The 17829-nt window shown below is 37.1% G+C and overlaps 2 protein-coding genes across 3 annotated transcripts; one reads left to right on the forward strand and one right to left on the reverse strand.

The window, feature by feature from the left end:
• Positions 1-2024: 2024 nt before the first annotated feature.
• On the forward strand, positions 2025-7569 carry LOC111866942 (triosephosphate isomerase B). Its single transcript, XM_023856329.2, has 5 exons — positions 2025-2374; positions 2459-2572; positions 3828-3922; positions 4541-4759; positions 6168-7569. The coding sequence occupies exons 1-5, from the start codon at positions 2266-2268 to the stop codon at positions 6372-6374; spliced, it is 744 nt and encodes a 247-aa protein (XP_023712097.1). The 5' UTR covers positions 2025-2265; the 3' UTR covers positions 6375-7569.
• A 1634-nt stretch (positions 7570-9203) lies between these two features.
• On the reverse strand, positions 9204-17454 carry LOC111866910 (something about silencing protein 10). Of its 2 annotated transcripts, none has more exons than XM_033752475.1 (10): positions 17330-17454; positions 16986-17115; positions 15620-15794; positions 14879-14997; positions 13981-14116; positions 12705-12822; positions 12359-12586; positions 11242-11417; positions 9560-9738; positions 9204-9394 (listed from the first exon to the last, which is right to left on the reverse strand). In XM_033752475.1, the coding sequence occupies exons 1-10, from the start codon at positions 17380-17382 to the stop codon at positions 9305-9307; spliced, it is 1404 nt and encodes a 467-aa protein (XP_033608366.1). In that variant the 5' UTR covers positions 17383-17454; the 3' UTR covers positions 9204-9304. The 2 variants fall into 2 exon arrangements, with proteins under 2 accessions (XP_033608366.1, XP_023712043.1); XM_023856275.2 differs by having other exon boundaries at positions 17214-17428.
• Positions 17455-17829: the final 375 nt, after the last annotated feature.

Genomic DNA, 17829 nt, shown 5'->3' on the forward strand with positions numbered 1-17829 from the left:
ACTTGGAAATATTTGCAAGTAAAAAATATAACATGCTGCTTCCTGTCATTCTTGTGAACATATAAAACTCAGACCACAATAGTAAAATTTTAGTTTTATTGCTGAAAGTTATTAATATCATGGTACCGAGATTTCAACTTTTGTGTAAATAACTGGAATTTGAAACACATTCTTTTCATTGCGTCAGAGTAAAACAAATTACATATGAAATACAGCATGAATAGTACCTAGAAATAATAGTAACAGTGTACACAACTTGACTACTGGGGAGGATACTTTGTAGCTGTAACATATGCTCTACAAAAATGTTTTTATTAAAGGCAGAGAGGCAGATGGGGCTAAGCAAATAGACAATAATGCAGTGTTGAAAAAGATGCCTAAAAATTTGTACTGAAGAGTGGGTTTCTTTGTTTCTTTGCCCATGTGGTTCAGTATTTTTAAGCAATGCAAAACGAGAGAAGAAACAAAATTTTGATACATAAATTTCACACCGAAAAAAAAAACACATTTTGAAGATAAAATTCTAATGAAAACCCAGAACTGAAGGACTTCATTGCTGCTGACACATGCCGGCAAGCATAAGGTGATGAAGCTATGGTTCGGTGTGGCCAACGGTGGACATGCATGTGGAATTTATAGCTGGCTGATCTAAGGATAGCCTGGATTCCCTCTAATTCATGATCACTCTCTGATGCATTTCACAATTGCAGTAACATTAATGAAAAAAAAAACTCCGTTGTTTTATTCCGCAAGCGAACTATACCGACCGAGCAACCGCCGCTTGTCAGCGAAGTTATTGCCAACTTTAGCGGATAGAGTGCGCGTGGTCAGTGCAACGGATCCTCATAGCCATTAATCTCGGTTTTCTAGACCGGAACATTAATGAAAACTGTGGAAAAAGTTACAACGCTCTTTTAAGCAATAAAAGGCATAGATTGTTTTCATTACACAAAATCGTGGATTACACATATTAATGCTGTAAACAGTAAAAATATTTTTATAGTTCAAAAAAGAATTATAATAATTATTATGAATGCAAATCCTAAAGCATCTTGTCGAGGATTTTTTAAACGTTTAAATATACTGCCTTTTTATTCCCAATATATATTCTCTTTATTGCTATTGGTAGTGAAAAATTTGCACCTATTTGTGATTAATACTGAAATGTATACTATAAATACACGACAGTGTTTCAACTTACACTTACCATCTGTAAAGCTGACCAAGTATAAAAAGGGTATGTATTATATGGGTATTGTAATATTTAATCAATTACCACAGAAGATAAGAAAATTATCAACTGATGTTAAGAAATTTAGATTAGTCACTAAAATTTCCTTTTAAGGGAATCTCTCTATTCAATAAATGAATACCTGGAATGGTCTATAAATCTATAGTTAAGGTTTATTCTGAATGAAATTCATATTGGTGTAATTGTGATAACATGTACTTATGGGCGTATTTTGTATCTGTACATCATTGTTGTGACTCGAAAATTGTTTATTTGTTGTATATATATATATATGTTGACAAAGTTGTGAGTTACAGCTGCTTTTATCATAACATTTTATCTCTTGGTTATATTTTACTTTTCATTTTATATCTTATTTTAGTATATATTTAAATGGACTGCTTCTATATCTGTGGTGACTGTCTTGTCTGTACGGATTGTTTGAGGTAATAATAAATCAAATCAAATTATAAAGAGCTCCTAAAGTAAAATTATAAAATAATTATGCCTATAAAAGCTGCATGCACATTTAGAGGATAACCTGTTTGCTCCTTGCATCTTTGTGGCAATTGCTTCAAATGAAGCCCAACAAATTTCTTATAATCGTACAGCAATAATCACATTGCTGCGATACGTAGATTGTAAACATTTAAATATTTACATGCTGGAAGAGAAACTGCTATATATTTGTTTTGTAGTTTGCAGGTTCGACATTCCCGCTATAAAATGGCGGCATCGCTACTTTCTAAGGTTAGGACCAAAGAGTAAAAGTTGAGAAGATACTACAATCGATCATCATTCTCCTTAGTTTACGGATCGGATGTCGCCTGCTGCGGAATTTGTCCACTTTTAGAAACACGGTGACCTTCAAGGATTGGATGTCGCTTGTTACGAAATTTCTCCACATTTAGAATCATGGTGACCTTGTGAAGGTTAAAAAATAGCCGACGTTAGGAGCAGTTAGGTGTGTGTACAGATAGTGATTAACATCTTCATTTTCACAACAGGTGGAAAAAGCAAGTGCACTAATAAACATGAGCCGAAAATTCTGGGTTGGTGGCAACTGGAAAATGAACGGAGACAAGAAGGGAATAGAAGAAATTGCAAATTTTCTAAAAGCCGGGCCTTTGGATCCTAATGTTGGTAAGGTCATGTCTTATTAACTTCGAAAATGTACTATTCCGTGAAGAAAATTTCAAAATAAAGTGTTTTATTTTTCACATACAGAGGTTGTGGTCGGCGTGCCGGCAATCTATTTAGAATACACAAAAAATCTGCTCCCACCAAACGTTGTAGTCGCTGCACAGAATTGCTACAAAGTTTCAAAAGGAGCATTTACTGGTATGTATTAATGTACTAGACTACTACTTCGTGTTATTGTAGGGTGAAACTGAATTGTGTGACAGGATAGGCAAGTTCTGAAGTTAGATTTAAGACATTGCTTCAAACTGTGTATGTTTGTTAGTAGCTGGTCTGCAGAATCCCCCTGCCAAGTAAAACAGAAACTTATAAACATTTCCAGTATAACCAAGGTAATTAGACAACAGGACCTCTACTATTGTAGGTTGCACCTAATCTTAATGATAATCAAATTGCTGTCAATATTTTCAGTAGTTCAGATAGTTACAGTTATTAGTGAATAATGGTAAAAGGTAAAAAGGTAAAGTTGTCCTTGTCCTTAACTTATTAAGCACTACACCATGAAGGCATATGGGGAAGTGGATGTATAGGTCCACATTTTCTTGACCTCGGCACTAGCTGGAGGTGAGTGGTCAGCTTTACGTCCTGGCCGCTTTAGACTTGGGGAAAGAGCCTCTGGTACCATTTTGGTAGGAGGTTGGGTGGACCCCAGAACCAGTCTGGGTGATGTGGAGAAGGGAAAATTCTTGACCCTACCAGGACTCAAACTCTGACCCTTCAGTCATCTGGCCTGTAGCCAGTCGCTATACTGACTACACTGTACCAGTTCCAGTTAGTGAATAATGAGTTGAAAATAATGTGAAAGGAAGTTGTAATGTTGATTCTTGTGACAGTCTTCCTGGCAGAATCTGTTCCCTTTGTTGCAACAGAATTAGTAATAGTAGAACTTGAAATTTTCATCTCTCTCTCTCTTGAATGAAGTTTATAAATGTACTATTGTTTTTCTGTTGCATCTATATGGTTTGACTCCATGTTTCTAGGAATGCATGCATGTTCACCCACCCAACATTGGTTAGTTACCAGAATTAGTAGTGTATACTTTTCATGTGAACGGAGTTCATGGAGGTAGGCCTAGGCCCACTGGGGCTGTAGTGCCAAGGAAAAAAGAAATACTTTTCATATTGGTCTCTGTTCAGGCAGATATGTTATATTATGTTTAAGGTACATAAAGCCAGTTAAAGATTGACTGTTCATTATCTGATATTCTTCACATCCCCAGATTTTAATCTTGGGTATAAGTGAAGAATTTCTTCACAGAGATCTGACTGGGAATTGAATTCAAAACCTTCAGAACTGGAGTTCTTTGTTGTACTCTTGAGACTACCTGGCTCCCTTTCATTTGAAATTGTGTGGATCAATTCTGATATAAGGGATATGCTGTTTCTTTTGTTTGCAGGTGAAATTAGCCCTGCCATGCTATCTGATATTGGTGTGAAATGGGTTATTTTGGGACATTCAGAAAGAAGGCATATTTTTGGTGAGACTGATGAAGTAAGTTCATATGTACATTTGTCACTGTCTTACTCTGGCAGTAGAACCCTAAAGGTTCAACATTACCAATATAAAATTTTACAATTGAACATAATGCTCCACCTCCCTAATTACTACTTCCCTAATTCCAAAATTACATTAATTTCCTCTTTGATATTTCACATGGCCAGTTTCCAAGAGGCTACCATACCAAAATTATGCGTGCATTTCTTATTCCCTATCATCAACTTCACAGATTATGCTTTTCACTTTTCTGTCTCCAGAATGTAATTATCCATCCTTTTCTTGCTTGTAACTCTGGAGCTGCATGCTACCTCTAATGTCCATGAACAGTGTATGTTGGCAGTCTGGTGGTGAAGTTGCCACCAGGCTTACATGCAGCTTTCCTCCTATAATTCACTCACAGGGAGGGTGCCCCCAGACCCCCTGGAAAATTGCCTTCCTATATTCAGTATTTTCAGACAGCTACATGTATGATGGTATGTAATGGCATATAAAAATAATAATAATTATATTTGTGCTTCAATGAAGAGTTCAGCTCATTTTTTTTCATCGCCACATGTAAGCTCATTGGTTGATATTTAAAAATATCCGTTTTCTTGATTGCTGTGCCACCAGTTGATCGCAGAGAAGGTGGCCCATGCACAGGAGTCTCGTTTAAATGTAGTTGCTTGCATTGGAGAGAAGCTTGAGGAGCGTGAGGGAGGAGAGACGGAAGAGGTGGTGTTTAGTCAAATCAAGGGAATTGCAGAGGTGGTCGTTGACTGGACCAGAATTGTCATCGCATATGAACCAGTGTGGGCTATTGGTACAGGACAAACTGCCACTCCACAGCAAGTAAGTTAGGTGTTTGTAATATGTAGGATAGAGATTTATGAACATGTTATCCATTAAGGTGTTTTATAAATACATGTTTATGGTTTTAATAATTTAATTTTATTTTATTTTTAGAAGTGTAACCTTCCTGTTTGGTATGAAACAGAAAAAGGCCCAGGAAAACGTTTTACATTCACGATTTGGTGGTATTATTTTAGTGCATTTTGTGTACGAGTTTGACTATACCCTGAAATTACACTAGACATTGCAGTAAGATTAGGTACAGAACAGTTGAAAAGAATATTCATTTTTGGATACTGTGGGATTGAAAAACGTAACAATTGTAAAATTCAAAACAGAATGAGTAAGAGAATTTAGTTAGTAGCCTAATGTGCAATAAACATATACTACAGACATATCAATCTTCAGAGTTTACTTTATACCTTCACTAACATACACAAATAAAATATGGATCATCACAAAGGGAACAAAGAATAAAATAAGCTACTGAGTGAAATATTTAGAAGTATGATAGTGAAGTAGAATTAAAATTAAGAATTACATACAAGTGATAGAAATGCCAGAAAGTTATGGGATTCCTAGCAGAGCATTTACTACTGGGAGAACAGATATCAGGTGGGTCATATGCAGATAGAATATGCTGAGCTAGGAAGAGACTGGTTTAGGTTTTGAATTTAGAAATGTGGGAGGACAGACCCATCTAATACTTCTGTTCACCTGTCAGTCCATGCAGAATGGACACATTTGTTATATGATGAAGAAAAAGCCCTTGTTTGTACTCAGTGAAATACACTAGTAATTTTCATGCAACATATTTTTAGTCATATGGCTGTTTTATGATGTTATGTTTTTAAACTTCAGAGTTCACATTGGTGCAATCTCCAGGTTGAGGCATTAGAAAGACATAGCAGTATGAAGTTTTGTCTCTTTTTACAGTGTAAAACGTTCATATTTCCCCATGTGCTGATACTATAGGGGTGTATAATTTTGTGGTTATGTTATGCCCCATTTTACAGCTCAGTTTGTCTTCCTGTCTTTAACAGGCCATGTCACTATGAATCAGTTATATTTTGTACTTCCAGTTTAGCGACAGGCCTCTTTACAGCCCACTCTCGGTTTGATCAAGAATGTACTGTTTAATATATAAAGTTTGACAGGCTACTTTACACCCTATTGTAGGTGTGAACAGCCTTAGATGCTTTTGCTTCTAAGTACCCAAACAAGTGTTGATATGATGAAAGAAGAAAGTAATATATAGTAGTTTTACTATGGAAGACATGCTGGCAAATGTAGAAATATCACAGAGAAATAATGTTGCAATATCTCAGGTGTTTCTTTAAAAGAGTTCTTTGTTTTGAAGATAGTTATTAGGTAGAGGTTTTATAATATTGATTTTCTTTCATTTCAGGCACAAGAGGTTCATGGGATACTGAGAGACTGGCTCAGAAAGCATGTGTCGGATAAAGTCGCCAATGATATTCGTATTGTGTACGGGGGTTCTGTAACAGGGGCCAACTGTGTAGAGCTGTCCAAGGAACCTGATATTGATGGATTTCTTGTTGGAGGTGCTTCACTGAAGCCAGAATTTGTTCAGATAATCAATGCAAAGCAATAACTCCATAAATAGTGATGACCATACCTCAGAAATGTAGCATACTCATCAGTTTATGAACAGGAGTCAAGATGCATGGCTTGAAATATACACTTTCACTGTTGTGTGCGCAGAAAATGTTGTATAGATCCAACACAATTGCAGAGTTGTACAGCTAATAAGAGTATGTCAGTTTTAAGTAATAGTTCTTTCAGAAGACAATACATACTAATATTATGTATACTCAAAGTTTGACAGTGTAAGGTTTGACACTAATTTCTCTGAGACATGCTACTGAATTAACCTTTTGCTTCTTAAAAATGTGGTAGCAGAAGTACAGCTAAGTAAAAGTATGTCAGTTTGAAGTTATAGATCTTTCAGACGACAGTACATACTAATAATATGTATACTCAAAGTTTGACACTAATTTCTCTGAGACATGCTGCTGAATTAACCGTTTGCCTCTTAAAAATGTGGTAGCAGAAGTACAGCTAAGTAAAAGTATGTCAGTTTGAAGTTATAGTTCTTTCAGACGACAGTACATACTAATATTATATATACTCAAAGTTTGACACTAATTTTTCTGAGACATGCTGCTGAATTAATCTTTTGCCTTTTAAAAATGTGGTAGCAGAAGTTATTTTAGAACCGTTGTGCATAGGACTGTAGGAATGAGGGCCATTGCCTTTTTGAGAAAATGGCAAGCAGTTTCACCTCTCCCTGGAAACTTTGTGGTTTATTGAGAATGGGTTTTCTTATTCTTTGAGCCTGTTGATAGTAATGGTATATATATATATAAATTGTCAGCTGTGCAGCAAGAGCTCTCCGTTTGAGTTCTTAACCTCAAATTTCGACAATCCCTACATTATATATGTAAGTTACAGAAATTTATATAAATGTGTACTTTTCTTCCAATAAAATGCCATTTTCAGGTTATTTTAATCCTACCTGTACCAACAGAGGCACTTAATTGGTAAGATATAAAGTAGGCATTTATATTTAAAATCATGTATATTCTTCAGAATTCCATTACTTTATTTCTATTAATCATTAATTGTCAATGCAGGTGTGTAACTGTAGGAAGAAAATGCACTGCCATATTGAGTATTCTGTATGTAGAAATTGGCTGCTCTTAGAATGTTGTGTATTTTGTATGGGGTGTGTCCAAAGACTTAAATGGAAACTCGTATAATAAAATTTTTGGAGACATTCAAACTTTCATGTGTACCATGTGTAAACTTAAAATACTCCCAATATAATCCTTGCTTTTTTGTGTAATAAAATATGGAAAACATCTGATCCTGGAATCAGATACATAGTGGCGATATTCTTTATGTAGTTGATGGTACTACTTCCAGTCAAGTGTGAGGTCTGTAATTGAAGTCTTAATTTCAAAGCCTAGAATATTCAGATTATGTAAAGTATCTTCAGGTGTATCCTCCTAACCTGCTCTCCAAATCCTAAATTCCTCTTCAGCTGTCTTTGGCCATTCCTACTATCAAACATATTGTGTATACAAACAAATGGTGCTATATATATGCTTTAGATATCTGTGGGAATATGAAAGCTGTGTCATTGGTCCATATCTTATCAGCATGCCATCTTTCAGCTCTTCGGAGTCCGTTAAGATGCACTGCATTGTCATATTCCCTGTTTTAAGTGGTGGCAGTCACATACAGTCTCCAAATTCCAGTTATAATTTATGTTGTTCAGTTGACTACATTAATTAAAACTGAAATAATAACTTGCAGAGATTATACTTCCAGTCTACCATGACATATCAACGTTTCAGAGTACTGCATATTTGCAAAGTTGAGTGCCACTGTACAGGGGTTTCTCTTCATGATCTGCATTCTGCATGAAGGGAAGAGAATGCACAAAAGACTCAGGTGCAGATGGATAACATAAATACATAATGAATCTTAAGTAAGGTTGGAGGGGTGTAGACTGGATTTATCTCGAGTGTGGCCCACTGGGAACCTTCAGGGTCCATAAAAAGGACGGCTAGCTTCTCAAGGGGACATCTCCCTCGAGCTAAGTCTTGCATACTGCCATTGACAACAGTAGTACAGGAGATGTTCTTCACATATGACATCATGCACTTATGGCCACAATTCAAGTTACTGTAATACAAGAATGGAAAGTGGGAACTTCAATAATATAAACAATGCCATCTTCTGGGATGTGGCGCCATGTAGATCTCGTGTGAACAGACATTTCAGAGGAAAGTATCACCTCCACAAGTGAGGAACCAGCATGAGCAAGTGGCTGCAGGTTCCTCGCTTGTGAATTTTTCTACTGATGACTGAGGTGATGTGTTCCTCTGAAACGTCAGTTCACACAAGATCTACACAGTGCCACATCGTAGAAGACGGCATTCTTCACAGTCATCGCCGTGAAAATCTCAAATATTCAATAAAACAGTGCACAAAATTGCAGAGAAAAGTGCCCCATACCAAAATTGTTAAAAAAAAAGTCCAATGGTTGAAGCGCTCACACTGTCACACGAAGATATCACCTCAACATACATTCTTTTTTACTTTGTAAAGAATGTCTAAAATTCAGAGGGGATGACTTGTAGCTTAATATAAACACTAAAGCAAGGTGGGAGCCCGGTAAGATTATATATCACATTCACAAAGGTTTGGGGCAGTGAAGCATAGAAGACTGGAGAGGCTGGATGGTCTCAGAGTCAACCTGGATGCTGTGCAGAAGAGAAAAATCTCTTGCTTCTACCTGGTATCTAGCCTTGATACCTTGCTTGGTTAGACATTTATGAATTTAATTACATTACCAGCCTTCACCTCTTTTTTAACATCAGTGAAGGGTACACGTGGAAAAAAAACAGTAACAGCATCATCAAGAGAAACTTTATTGAATCTTGTACTTTTATCACTTTAATGGTACACTTATTTTATGGCTCCTGTTTATTGCCTTCACCTTGCAAGCACCATCTACTTCAGCTTGATGCTCTTCACAACGCCAATTTTTATTCCTGAGATCTCTCCTCCATATTTTTCAATTTCTTTTCTAGGCTCTCGCACCTGCATAAGAAAAATCAACTCTTTTAAGGAATGCTAATGTACATATATGGAGAAAGAGTACAGCACAACCCTTGAAAGCTTTCTTTGAAAAACAACTAGGAAGGAGGCCACAGTTTGAACTTAAATGTTACACAGATTTTATCACTGTCACAAAAATCATCTTACCTGTCCTTTTCTGCGTATTTTGGCTTTACGGAACTTACTGCGATGCTTTACACGTGGGTTCCGTTGCTCTTTCTTACGGTGTGGAGTTAGACCCTTGTTCTTGGCAATCTGGTATGTGATTCCTCGCTTCTCTTCCTCCTTTGTTTCTGCCTCTTTGTCTTCTTCAGGTTCACTCTTACCTATTACAGGACAAATGTTAAGAGATACCAGACCCCTGTTAAAGAGTAAAGTTTGTGATATTGCTGCATAGCCAGATGAGAAGACAGTCAATATAAGAGAATATAAAAGGCATATCACCTCTTAAGGTTGTGGATTTCTGGGTTGTAACAGTGTGTAATCACAAGATCACATGGTGTCTTAGCCCAGGAGACCATAATTTGAACAATCACCACTATAAAAACTTTGAAAGCTTACAATGGTTCACTTGTGCTCACTGTTTTGCTAGCTGTAGCTACTGATTACATTTTCAAGGTAAATTCTGACGGGAAGAAGAGAACTGAAAGGATGAAATAATAGGATGCCGGAGGAAAATGTCACATACTGAAGAGCTTCATAACCTATACTCTTTACCAAGTATACTTTGAATGAGTAAGTGGAGGAGGATGAGACTTCTATGGAATGTAGCATGCATGGAAGAGAAGAGCATTGCATACAGAGTTTTGGTGGAAAAATCAGAAGGAAAGAAACCATTATGAAGACTTAAATATAAGTGAAAGGACTATTAAAATGGATCTTAGAGCAATAGGATGAGGTGGTATGCGACTTGATTTATCTGCCTCAGGACAGGGACCAATGGCAGACTCTTGTGAACAAGGTAATTAACCTTTGGGTTCCATAAAATGTGGTGAAATTGTTGAATAGATGAACGATTGGCGGCTTCTCAAGGTCTCAGCCCCATGAAGTTAGTTAACATACTGAAAAACTGATTTTAATGATATTAATATGAAGTAACAGAAATGTAAGGAAATTATCCCACCCATGTTATTCCATATGTTAATGACATCTCTTAACAAACATGAATTATGAGGACATGAAAACTAGTCTCTTACGAACAAAACGTAAGGGTTGCAGGCTGAGCACAATCTGTCCATCAGGCCAATCAATCTACCGGTGGTGAAATAGTTAAGTTTGTAAAAAAGGCAAAAAGGTAAAGCTATCCATGTAACAGACCACAAAGGCCCACAGGGTTGTGAGACGTTGAGGCCCCCACATTTTCAGTAGACAGTGGGCTCACAGATGGCAGTACAGTTGTCAGCCTTACACACCAGCTGCCCTTTACCCCACAGGAAGATTCCTGGTACTCATTCCTGTTAGAGGCTGAGTTGACCTCAGGACCACAGTGCAGCTGGAAGGATTAGGTAAATTGAAAAAATCCACCTCATCAGGATTTAAACCTGTAACCTTCTGTCTTGTAGCATAATTTAATTTTGTAAAATGTTACAAATTCAGATTGCAACATATATGTACCCTTTCTCAATTTACAGAACTCACCATAGTTTCACAACTAGTATTAATCAGCTCGAAACTATTTTTAGGCAAACAATTTTAAAGCAATGTAAGTTTTGAGGTGTTCACGGCGATTACTATGAAGAAAGTCGTCTTCTGGGATCTGGCGCTGAAACAAAGAATACATGGCGCCAGCTCCCAGAAGATGACTTTCTTCAATTTTAAAGCAACATTACCAGAACTGTCCTTGCTCTTCAACCCAGCAATTCCACTATCAGGTGGGATACCCTCCTCTGCAATGGCAGCTGCTTCTCTGGCAGTACCCTTGGCTGATAGTTTCATCAAACTATCATTATTTTTGGCTTCTCCTTTCAAATTGGAGAGGAACTTCAACAGTTTCTTCTTAGGAGCTCTAAAACAAAACACAATAAAACCATTTATGGTTTCTTTGGGGAACAGTGGATTTGAACACTAAATTGAGGAAAATCTTGATCAAGTCAATCTAACACTTATGATCCCTGAAACTGAACATTAAATGACAGGAAATCTTAAACTACAGAATATAAGACTGTATGTATAAACTGAAATGGTCTGGACACTGATACTCACTGAAGATTTACTGACATTACATTACATGACAACTGACCTTCTAGTAGTACAACTTATAGGTGACATCACAAATATCAAAGCCTACCGATGGATTCATGCCAAACCAGTTTATTTCATATCTTCACTGAAAACTTCCTTCAAATCTATTTTAATATTATCCCACCTACATCTCTGACTTCAAGTGACTGCATTTCCAGAGGGTTTGCATGTTATCCTGATTTACTCACCTAAACTACATTACGTCCATGAACTAACAATCCTAATAACACACAAAGCATATATGTAAATTACATTTTTCATTATATAATTTTATCCATTGCAAATTTATCTCATTCCCACCTCTATTCAAATATGTGCCCTACCACTATATTTTCAAACCCTACCAACCTGTGCTATTTGCACACAGTGACATAATTTTTTAGAACACAAAAAGTAGGCAAACTACAAACTTTCATATTTGGTATGATGTGACAGTCTTCTCTTTAAAAAAAAGTGAAGCATGTTCCTATTTTTTATTCTAAACTCTGACATACTTTCAGGTGACATGTAAGCTGCCTGTGGTGCCTTACATCAGATTTTGATTTGGTGCTAATGTAGTATGAATGTATGAGGGGTAGGCCTTCTCGGCCCTTGCACCACGACCTACAGTGGTCTATTGTGCTTTGCTAATGTAGTAAGTTTGAGATAAGACAAAGATGCAAACCTGTGTTTTAACTTCTAAACATATGAAAGTAACAGACTCACTTTGTCCTTCCATCATGATTTGTCTCCTTACTGGTGACAGCTGTGGTCTCATTTCCATCATGTACCGCTGCCAAAATCGACTCTATCTGTGGACTCATTACCTCATCCACCGGTTTCAACTGTTTTAGCAGCTCTTGATACTGATACAGCCTATGCACTACCGGATGAGACTGAACTGCTATTCGCTTAGTCTTCAGAAGCAGATAGAATGCTATGTTGATACAATAACTGTAAAATTTAATTGTGCTGAAATGCATGAGCAGCTTTAAACACATGAATTATCAAATTTTTTAACAAGTTAGCTAGCTTTTGTCAATAACAATATCATAATGATGTCATGACCTACTTCAGCACAAGGTGGTACTTTGTTCGAATAAAACTGTCAGCTTGTGATGCTGGTAACTTTCCATTTCTGATGAGGTTCAGGATGGGCTCAATCTTCAGCTGAAGCTCTGTCATATTTGCTGGGAACAATGAAAAGTACTCTGCAGTACACTACATTCAACACAGTGGTTCCTGACTGGCCATAAGCAATTATGTGATAACACTTTATTTACAAAAAAAAAAAAATCTTGATGGCCTGGTGTTACTGCCTATGGATCCATGTGTATTACATAATGCTCCACTTTGAAATTAATATATCATTCCTTTCTGTGACTTTTCACTAATTCCGTGAATCACTGTTCTTTTGAGAAGCTAACATTCACTTGGCTAGTCAAGAATTTCCCCCCATATTTTATGCAATAAGAGGTTCATAATCGTTTTCATAATAACCTGATAATGGACCATACTGTAAAGCCAGATAAATCCTGTCCATATCCTCACACCTTGTTTTCTTAGGATCCACTTTAGTTTTACTTCCAGTGTACTCCCAGATCTTCCAAGGATTATCCCCCCCCCCAGATTTACAACTAAGACTATGTATGCTTTACTTTCTCCCTTGCAGTCTATATAATTCTTCTTGCTCTGATCATCCCAATAGCGGATGATACGAGGCGTATCCACAAAATAAGTTACATTAACAAATACTGCCACTGCAGCGCTGCCGTCACAATGGCGCGCATGTGTGCAGAATTTGTTGGTCCTTTAGGAAGGCACAGATGCTATTTGCAGACATTCAAACTGTGTTTCCGCACTATCTTGTCTGTTTACAATGTTCCAGAAAATTGAGAAGCCCACCGCATGTGAAATGCAGTCTGTAATCCATTTCTTGAATGCAAGAAACATGAAACCAGCTGATATTCGTCAAATTTGTGAGCTGTATGGAGAACATGAAATCCAAAATCTGTGTACTATATTGAGCTGAACATTTACTATATGTCCACTTTGTTCGGTATTCATAATAGCAAAAAACGTTTTATGCACATTTCTAGAACTTAATGTCACATAATACCTCTAAATTCTACTTTTTAGGATTTAGATGTAATAAAATAAAACAGACTTGGTTTCTGTTACACATTGAGAGTACATATTTCCATTAGTAAATAAAAGTAAGTAAAGGATGAAGTTCGAAGCCAAGTTAAAAGGCAAAGTGAAGTCTGAACTACTAGACTTACTCAAACACCAGGCCTACAAGAAAGCTGCACATTATTGAATTGTGATTTCCTACAGACAAACTTTACCTTTGAAGTCCTCTACTATGCCAAAGAATTCTGGAGACTCTTTCTCGAGAAGAGCCAATTTTTGCCTCTTGCTCAGTTTACTGAGGTCTGTCTTTATTACCTCTTCCTCCACTTCTTTTTCCTTCTGGAGGGGTACCTGAAAAGAAAGAGAAACATCCAACTATATTACCCCTTACAGTGATACCTGACAGGAAAGTAAGTGATCAACAAGATGAACACAATGGTCACAGCATAGTCCAGTCATATATTAATGAATGTCACCCAAAACAAAGGCTCATTAATGAAGAACATAAGATTAAATAAGCCATGGAAAGGATAGGATTGAAGGAAACAAAAGAACAGGTAAAAATGATGGTTAAGACATCATCATCATTGGTAAAACAGCCCTTTTCAAGCCATAGCCTTCCTTAGAAGAAGTATTTATGGTCTGTATCCTGTTGTGTATCATTATACAGTATTACTATATGACCATTAACAGAATAAATTCGTAATAAATAAACCAATATTACTGTATTAACATTTGTTTATTATGTACTACTCATTACTGAATTTTATTTCTATGCGGCTCCATATTAGTGATCATTAATAATATAAATGTACTTATAATTCCTGTGTTTCATTATATATACATATATATTTTTTTGTGCTATCTAATAGCAAGAAGATATGGAACCCCTATACAGGACATAATACAATACAGGTCCACGTATTTGTCCCCTGGTGACAGGGTGGCCCAGTTATATCCCTAGGCACTAGGATCCCTTTCCATGGTCTTTTAAAGATTCACTAGACTAAAACAGAGGTATTCTAACTGGCCTCCACACAGGATGGTCAAGACAATATGTCTCCTAAAATAAAAGGTAAGTATCCTATTAGAATGACTGCTGCTCATTAATACCTGTGCAAACATATCAAGCGAGAAGTCCCCTTCATCCAGCTGTTCTGCTAGTCTCTTCTGAATGGCTCTGGCTTCCTCCTCCTCACATTCTGCGGCCTCAACAGCTTTTTCATCAAAACCTGTAACAAACAGAATTGAATGCAGAATTTAAATAAATACAAAATAATCGTTATAATGCCACATTCAATTTTGGACAGCATCAGATTTTTAATGCCATATTCAATCATACTTTAAATACTCTGGATTTACTTTTGCCCTTGGGCACTGCAATGCTAATTCAATTCAATTCTTTATCATTAATGTGCCGAGTCAACAGCCGCATGGCCAATTACAGACACAGCAATAATAATAATAATAATAATAATAATAATAATTAGCAACATCAGCAATTTAACGCTCAATCTGATTTTATATCAGGATGTCTACAGCTAATCTTTTAAGAAACAGGATTAAACAATGTCTAGCCGATCTCAGTGGCTGCGTGGTCTAAGGCATGAACTGTCTTCACCTGCTCAAACACTGCGATCGTGGGTTCGAATCCCACTCATGTCATGGATGTCTGTGCGCTTTTGGTCTGTTTGTGTTGTCCTGTGTCCAGGTAGAGGCCTTGTGACGGGCTGATTCCCGTCCAAGTCCTACCAACTGTGTAAAAAGATCAAGAAACTGAAAAAGCAGCCAAGGTCCAACAAAAGGCTGTAGACAGACAGACAGACATAATAGATAGATTAAACAATGTCTTACCTCCATAGTCATGGTCTACATAATCTGTATTGTAAAAGTTTTTTCTCTTCTGTCCCCAAGCTCTGACATTTGGCAGGTTATTGCTGTTATCCTCCTGCCCCTCAATGTCACTGTCAGATATCTTCTCACCTTCTTCACTACTACTGTCATTAGAGGGAAGTCCATACACTTCCTCCTAGCAAAAGATCCAAAATCTTCTGTTGAATCCACAATGAACAGTTCTACTGTAGTTACAATTTAAGAGAAGACTGGATAATGCAGTAGTAAAATGATTGACTATAGTGTGAACAACCAGTTTGATTCCTAACATCAAAAAAGTTCTTTTTGGGATTCATCCACCCACCTAATTAATAGTTACCAGGGACTATTTCACCAGGTGACCTGTCACCACCATCTAATGCAAGCTTTGCCTGCACTTCCATTTTATGTCTTCAAGGTGTTATGCTTACGCACGGAAGTAATTCATGACAATCACAGTAAACAGGGAAATACAGTATAATGTCAGAAGTGACTTTTTCACATTCATATAATTAAACCAACAGGACAAACGTTTCTAACATATCATATCATACTACATTCCCAAGTTTTGTTAAGACATTTCAGAAAGGCAGAGTTCTATTTTTTGTGAATATAATTCCATGTAGGCCACTTAAAGTCTGTTGACCTTCATTTATTTATTTATTTATTTCGTCTCTACAGATCATTATTACATGATATAGGACTGTCAGTTACTGTACATTGGCTGATTACAATAAGAGAATAAAGTTACAATACTTAAAATTGTTTACAATCGATTACAGTAGATTACAATAGTTAAGATTTCATATATGAGTAGTGTGAGGTGGAATCCATATTAGGTCCCCTTGGCACGTCGGCTTCCATATGTCCTACTGTACCTGTACTGGTGATAATGCTTATGGAGAATTTGATGGAATGAGGATTGGCAGGGGAAACCGAAGTACTCAGGGAAAACCTGAACCAGCGCCACTTCGTCCATCACAAATCCCAGTTGACTAGACCGCAGCAGTGGGAAGCCAGCGACTAACCGCTTAAGCTATGGTGTGGCCTTGTAGTCAATGGACTACATGGAATTATATCCCAGAAGACAGACCTCTTTGTACCCACCACCCTGAGAACCTCAAATCCAATATTTCAGAATTGTGATTCAAAAGCGGTATCAATATAGGTCTCCCAATTTACACCAAATCATTAAATTGTTCATTACATCACAGGTTAGGTCACATATTGAATTCCAAATATGCTAAGCCTCGGTAACAAGATTTTAAATCGCGCACAGGCACAAGACCAAATGTGGTTATTATGGAAGCATGTCACTTTTAAAAAGAGTAAAAAACTTAAAACTAACCTCACTTTCTTCAATGTCTGAATTCCCATCTGTTCTCGTTTTCTCTAGCAATATTTTCTCTGTGTCTGAATATTCATCCCCAGAATCGGACAGCATGTAAGGGACATCACTTTCCTCATCAACTTTCGCCCTACAATATCAGCAACAACACACACACATATACATACATACTTACAAATTATGAAGTACGTACAATCTTACCAATAAACTGCTTGAATATTAACTTACCTCTTTCTTTTATTCATTATTTAAGTTTTCTTTTCCGAAATAAAGTGTCACTAAACATACGGCAGATACTGACAAATCACCATCTGAAACACTTTATACACCTACTTTATTACTACCTTGCCATGTGGACGATGTAGATGCGGACTAAATCACTACCAATCAGTACCATCAGCGCCCAATCAACGACGTCATCGATGATCACTGGATCACTGCCCGCACAACGTCGGCCGATGTCGTCGGTCGTCGGTGTTAACAGCGGTTAAGGGCGTTAACAGGAGCACCGCGGAACTCCACGTTATTGGCTCGCAAAATGGTCATGACTTTTTTGTGAAAAATAATTATAAATACAAAATACCATATTTTTTATTGTAGAAAAGAAATTATTAAATATACAAAAAAAGGCCTAGGCAGTGCCGATCTCTACCGATCATACCCGAACTAAATACAAATGACCGCCAGCGCTGAGAGCACAGTCGGTAAAAAGGTATGCTAAAATAGCATCTGTTTTTGTGTGGTCCTCCGCTACCCAACCGGGTTGGCGTTGAACATCAGAATAGCAATAAATAGTTTTGCAACCAGATCACTTATACTGCAGAGGTTCTTAGGCCACACCCCC

Source organism: Cryptotermes secundus, unplaced genomic scaffold (assembly GCF_002891405.2).
Source record: "Cryptotermes secundus unplaced genomic scaffold, Csec_1.0 scaffold899, whole genome shotgun sequence".
NCBI classification, from domain to species: domain Eukaryota; kingdom Metazoa; phylum Arthropoda; class Insecta; order Blattodea; family Kalotermitidae; genus Cryptotermes; species Cryptotermes secundus.